The 7065-nt window shown below is 36.7% G+C and overlaps 1 protein-coding gene across 1 annotated transcript in view; it reads left to right on the top strand.

Moving 5' to 3' along the window:
* The window catches only part of EVI5 (ecotropic viral integration site 5), a 240473-nt gene that overhangs the window by 161996 nt on the left and 71412 nt on the right, over positions 1 to 7065 (top strand). The window contains exon 17 of the mRNA XM_010860451.1: positions 1322 to 1468. Coding sequence (XP_010858753.1) covers positions 1322 to 1468 — 147 coding nt within the window. The remainder of the gene's footprint in view (positions 1 to 1321; positions 1469 to 7065) is intronic.

Below are 7065 nucleotides of genomic sequence, written 5' to 3'. Positions count from 1 at the left end.
TATATATATATACATATATATGTATATATATATATAATTGAATCACTTTGCTGTATCCCAGAAACTAAAAGGGCTTCCCTGGTGGCTCAGACAGTAAAGAATCTGCCTGTAATCCAAGAGACCTGGATTCAATCCCTGTGTCAGGAAGATCTCCTGGAGAGGGGAATGGCAACCCGCTCCAGTATTCTTGCCTGGAGAATCCCAGGGACACAGGAGCGTAGGGGGCTACAGTTCATGAAGTAATTGTAAAGACAATTAAATGAGAAATAGATAGTATTTTGCATATGGTTTTCTTTAAAAAAAAAAAAAAAAGTATTATTGTTGTGTAGTCACTAAGTCTTGTCCAGCTGTTTTGAAACCCCATGGGCTGTAGCCTGTCTGGCTTCTCTGCCTATGGGATTTCCCAGACAAGAATACTGGAGTGAGTTGCCATTTTCTTCTCCAGAAAATCTTCCCAACTTAAGGATCCATCCCAAGTCTCCTACATTGCAGGAGATTCTTTACCACTGAGTCACCTGTGAAGCCCTGTGTACGTTTTTCAAATGAGGAAATAGAAATTAGACATTAATTAGTTTGTTTAATTACCAAATGGTAATCCAGAATTCAAAGCTAGTCCATAAGCCATAAAAACAGACTGTGCTATACATTGTAGGAATGTAGTTAACATGACACAGTTTGTGACATCAAAAAGTTTGCAGTTCAGTAAGTATCTTTTCAGTGGTATCTTTTCAGCGATCTGTGCTTTCTTTTGTGAACTGGAAAGGGGAGTTATTAAATACATCATATCTCTGTATCTATCTGTTTATACCATATTGCCTATTTCAGAAATTAATACCTATAAGTTCTATATAAACATCCTTATAGTTAAAAGATATTTATTGTATGAATGGTAAATGGATCTTTAATGAAAGTTTCTAATGTGAACCTTATGCATTCTTTTGATTTTTAAAGCAGTTTTATAATTTAAGTATTTAACTATTTGTTGAATAAAATAGACCTATAACTAGCAATAACATTGAAAATATTGCTGAGACATAATATACACACATAGAAATTTATAAGTTTTGTGATAGTCATGTCCAACTCTTTGCCACCCTATGGACTGTAGCCTGCCAGGTTCCTCTGTCCATGGAATTTTTCAGGCAAGAATACTGAAGTGGGTTCCCATTCCCATCTCCAGGGGATCTTCCCAACCCAGGGATTGAACCCTGGTCTCCTGCATTTCAGGCAGATTCTTTACCTTCTGAGCCACCAGTTTTTTATCTGTATTCTGATATTTATATTTTTATCTGTATTCTGTATTTATATTTTTAATTCTTAGAACCAGATCAATAGTAATCATCTTCGAAGAGCAGAGCAAGAGGTAATCAATCTACAGGAGAAGGTGCAATATCTTTCTGCACAGAACAAAGGATTGCTTACCCAATTGAGTGAAGCAAAGCGCAAACAAGCAGAGATTGAATGCAAGGTAAATATATCAACTAGCAAGTTTATGTTTTAGTCAATATAATAATGTTTTTTTGTTTTTGTTTTTATCTCATCACTGAGTACATTATCATAAAACTAAAAGAAGCTAGTCTTATTTCCTACTGTTCCTGAACTTAGTTTGGCAGTTGCTTTTGGGCCAGGTTACCTCATCATGCTCTGGGTAAATTTCAGGCTGGAAACTTCATTTTCAACCACATGGTTAGGAAATTAAGTTAACCAAGTGATTGAAGGTTGGTATCTCTGTTGACCTGTAGCCCTTTAAAACTGAAACTTTTAATGTCTCAACCAGAAAGATAGGTAATTTAGAGAAGTTGGGTCTACTCTGCTTTGATTGGCACCTTATTAGTGAGCTGTCAATATTGATATATGTTTTCTGGATAGAGAATAAAAGAGCTGTGTGTGTACCCAAGGGTTGGCAAAATTGTACGCATTTCAAGTTATTATTTTAATCAATTAAATTTTTTATGGAGTGTTTGGATTCATAAAGCATGGAAAAGTTTTTGAATGCAAGTATTTTTTTTCCTTAAATAAATTTATAATACAGCAATGATTAGAGAGAAGGCGAAGTTGGGAAATGAGGTAGAAGGAGAGGGGTTGTATGTGTGTGTGTGTGTGTGTGAGAAATAACTAAAGAGATGACTGTGGTGAACATTAGAATGAATTACAAGGGCAAGTTTGGTTTTGTTTATGAGATTTAAAAAAAAAAACTAGACATTCATCTTTCCATGGTGAGAGAGTAGGAATAATGCCCTTTAAAGATTCCAGCCTTACTATTCTATGATAAGAAATAAGACTTTCAATGGCAGATATAAAGCTGTAATTCCATCAACTTGTTCTAGTGTCATTAAAAACCAAAAGTGAAGCTTGAGTGGTTTATCAGTGTCACTGAAATCCAGAGATGAAATTACATCCTAATAAATATGCATGACTGTTACAGTTTACTCTGACAGAAATCTGTAGGCAGTACTGAAATTTGTACTAATGTAAGAGTAGTCCCTCCTGAAGTATGTAACTAAGTGTGCTTTTTTTCTCTGTCTTGTGGGATCTTAATTCTTGGACTTGGGATTGAACCTAAGCCATGGCAGAGAAAGCACCGAGTCCTAACCATTGGACTGCCAGGAAATTCCCTAGGCTAATTTAAAAATAAGGTGATGTAACATGAGATTACATCAATTTGATTTATTATACTAATATCTTTTTCAGTTTTTTATTTTGCAGTGTCTGTCCTGACTTATTTTTAATAAAGAACTAAATTTAGTATTTTATTATTGATATGTTTTCCTTTAAACATGTTGATAACATTGTTGCTGGATTTGATATTGTACCCCAAATACCTTAGTACCTTTTAATCAAAGTAAAGTGTTATTTGGAAATAAATATTTGGGGAGTTTGCCGATGAAAATAATTGTTTGCTTTGAATTTGTGTAAGTAATGGGCCCACATTCAGAATTCTGAGAACTGATACGAGATCTTATTTAACTTTAACTTTTCATTAATACCTCTGTAAAGTATATACAGATGCTGATTCTGAGATCTCCCCTGTGTTTAAGGTGTATATTGGTTTATTCAAATTTTTTAAATGCCTTTTGCAGATTTCCAGCATGACCAATGTTAATTGTCACCCTAGCATCTGGCACATTCTGATTAAGTGTTAAATATTTAATTTGTCATATTGAAACAATTCAGCAGTAAACTGAACTTTTTCAAGAGAGCTAGTCTTTCAGTTATATAAATCTGATACTTTTCATTTCATTTTATGTGATTATAGCTTGTGGTTTGTTGATAAGTAATTATTAAAGCTCATGCTGTTTTTCATTGATGTAAAGCAGGATACTGTTTTTGCTTGTTTTTAATTTTTTTTTTTTTTTTGGCTGCGCTGGGTTTTTGTTGCTGCATGTGGACTTTGTCTAGTTGCAGCGAGCGGGGGCCACTCTTGGTTGCAGTGTGCGGGCTTCTCATTGTGGTGGCTCCTGTTGGTGGGGAGCACAGGCTCTTGGCACTCACGCTTCAGTAGGTGTGGTACACAGTCCTAGATGCTATGGCGTGTGGAATCTTTCAGAACCAGGGACTGAACCCGTGTTCCCTGCATTGGCAGACAGATTCTCATCCACCATACCACTGGGGAAGTCCGGGATACTGTTTTTAATATTAGCATTATCATTGTTATTTATCCCACTTGGTTTGAGTACTTATACATCACTGCTTCATTTTTGTTGAGCATTGAGCATACTGTTTCATTTTGGACACTGCCTCAGAACCCATTGGATAGTATAGTGTTCCATTTATGCACCTTATTACTCTTCTAAAGTCTGAAAAATCTGAAATTCCATAACATACCCGGCCCCCAGAATTTCAGTGATAAGATTGTTGGATTTCCTGTGTAAATCTAAATTTGAAAATTATACAAAGATTTTATACTCTAATAACAGATATATAATTTTCTATCTCCAGGAGAAAAGGTATTACATATTCATATACAAACTTATAAAATTGTGTAATAAATAATGTTAAGTGAGGAAAGCTGAACAAAGTATTTTATGATTATAATATTGTGCATGTATGGAATAATGATAGGAAGAAAACAAGAAATTAAACCTGTTGCTTATCATGTAATTTTTAGTAGCTTAATACTTGTGCATTTTTTCATAATGCTTTGATGTTTTTAAAGCTAAATATAAATGAAAACATTCAAATCCTTTTTATCTTACTCTCTTCCTGACACTACCACATATACCCCTTTATTTTTTCCCCAGATAATGGCTTTTATTATTTTCTGATAACTTCCTTTAGAGTTTCTTTTAGGCAGATACTAGTAATTAAAAGTATATACTTTTTCTTCTCACAGTCTTATGTGAAAGTTAGCAGACAATAATAAATTCTGCTTTTTGCTTTTTATGTTAATATGTTTTGTCCAGCTTTCAGTTATCAGTGCTTGGAGTCTCCTCGTTAGTTTCTAAGATGCATTGTTTTCCATTGCATGTATATACCCCAGTATCCTTGACTAGGTCCCTATTGATGGGTTCATGGTTTGTTCCCAGTGTTTTACTACTACAAGCAGTGTATAGTGAATGACTTTGTACATACATACTTTCAGATGTATAGAGGTATATCTACACATTTCTATAGAATAAGTTACTATAAATTTGATTGCTTGGTCAGAGAGTAAATACCTTGGTACTTTTTTAGTTTTTGTCAAATTACTCTCCTTAGGTTTGTACCATTTTGTGCTTTGACCTGCAGGGCGTGATGGTACCTGTTTCTTTATCATGTTTCTTATAAATTGTATAATAAAGTCTTTTCATTTTAATTAGATGCAATTTATATGTTCTAGATCAGTGATTTTCAAATAAGGATTGGAGGAGGTGAGATTATGAGACTTCAAAGAATGATAACATCAGCATACATATTTGTCAAATATTTGGGTGTCTTCTTGTAGGTTATTCTTATAAGCATTGGGGATACAGTAATGGAGAAGGTAGACCTAATGTTTAGTGAAACAATAAATAAGAAATAGAAAAGATCATTAGTAATAATGTTCTATAGAGTGAGAAGTTAGAGGAAGTGGTAATTAAGATCAAATGCCAGGAGATGGTATCAGAGCTGAAGAATAAGAAAGAACCAGCCATATGAAGAGTAGGAGGGAGATCCTTAGATGAAAAAGGTCAGAGATCAAGACCCAAAAAGCAGGAAACAACCTGGTTGCTGAGTCTCATATATAATGCAGAGCTGAATGAGATAAAGCCAGGGAGGTAAGCTAGGACTTAGCTTCTTACCATGTAGATATTTATAGGTCATGGTAACAAGTTTGAGTTTTACTGTTAAATGCTGTGGGAGGCCACTGAGAGGTAGGATAAAAAACATGATACATTTTTTTGATTTGCTATATTTGCTTCAGTTTTTTATTTAAATTTTATTCATTATTTTATTTTTGTTTGTGCTGGGTCTTTGCTTTACAAGAGCTTTTTCTCTAGTTGTGGTGAGTGGGGGCTTCTCTCTAGTTGTGGTGCGGGGGCTTCTCTTTGCAGTAGCTTCTCTTGTTGCGGAGCACGGGCTTTTGAACTTGCAGGCTTCAGAAGCGCTTGGGCTCAGTAGTTGTGACACACAGCTTAGTTGCCCCACAGCATGTGGAATCTTCCTGGACTAGGGATTAAACCCCTGTCCCCTGCATTGGCAGGCAGATTCTTAACCATTGGACCACCAGGGAAGTCCTTTGCATCAGTTTTTTACTTTTACTTTTGAAATAATTTTATGTTTACAGTAAAGTGGCAAAGATGGTACAGAGAGTTCCCATATAACCTTTAATCAGCCCCTCCTAATTTTAACCTGTTACATAAACATGACACATTTATTAGTACTAAGAAATGAACATTAGTAATAATGTTATTACTGAATTACAGACTTCATTCAGATTTCCCCGTCATGTCTCATTCTTCTTTGATCTGTGAGGTATGCTGTAGAAATCCCTCAGTTTAGGATTATCTGATGTTTTCTTATGCTTAGACCAAGGTTATGTGTCTTAGGCCCTTTCTCAGTATATTATATCAGGGGCATGTATATGTTCAGTTGCTAAGTCGTGTCCAGCTCTTTTGCAGCCCCATGGACTGTAGCCCCGCCAGGCTTCTCTGTCCATGGGATTTCCCAGGCAAGAATACTAGAGTGGGTGGCCATATCTTCCTCCAGGGGACCTTGACCCAGGTATCAAACCTGCATCTCTAGCACTGGCAGCATATTCTTTACCACTGAGCCATCTGGGAAGCCCATCAGGGGGCATTACCTCTGGTGCTATTAACTTTGGTCATTTGCTTAAGTTTGGTCATCTGCTAGCTTTCTCCACTTACAGAAGTCCCCCCACCCTCATACTCTGTTCCTTACAGGCAGGTTACTGAGCCTAGATGATGGTCCAAGTGGAGGAAAGGGCATTAAGTTACAACTCCTGAAGGAAAGAGTATCAAAGAATTTGTTACAACCACCACAATAGGGCAATAATTAATGAGTATTTGGAGGAACTATTATGACCAACTTGGACTGCAAGGAGATCATTCCCTGGTGGCTTAGATGGTAGAGCATCTGCCTACAATGTGGGAGACCCGGGTTCAATCCCTGGGTCGGGAAGATCTCCTGGAGAAGGAAATGGCAACCCACTCCAGTATTCTGCCTGGAAAATCCCATGGACAGAGGACCCTGGTAGGCTACAATCCATGCAAAGAGTCGGACACGACTGAGCGACTTCACTCATGACCAACCTAGACAGCATATTAAAAAGCAGAGACATTACTTTGCCAACAAAGGTCCATCTAGTCAAGGCTATGGTTTTTCCAGTGGTCATGTATAGATGTGAGAGTTGGACTGTGAAGAAAGCTGAGCGCTGAAGAACTGATGCTTTTGAACTGTGGTGTTGGAGAAGACTCTTGAGAGTGCCTTGGACTGCAAGGAGATCCAACCAGTCCATTCTAAAGGAGATCAGTCCTGGGTGTTCATTGGAAGGACTGATGTTGAAGCTGAAACTGCAATACTTTGGCCACCTCATGCGAAGAGTTGACTCATTGGGAAAGACTCTGATGCTGGGAGGGATTTTTT

The sequence above is a fragment of the Bison bison genome, unplaced genomic scaffold (assembly GCF_000754665.1).
Source record: "Bison bison bison isolate TAMUID 2011002044 unplaced genomic scaffold, Bison_UMD1.0 scf7180017864466, whole genome shotgun sequence".
NCBI lineage: Eukaryota > Metazoa > Chordata > Mammalia > Artiodactyla > Bovidae > Bison > Bison bison.
Note: the sequence above shows the minus strand (reverse complement) of the source record. Positions and strands in the feature narration are given on the sequence as shown.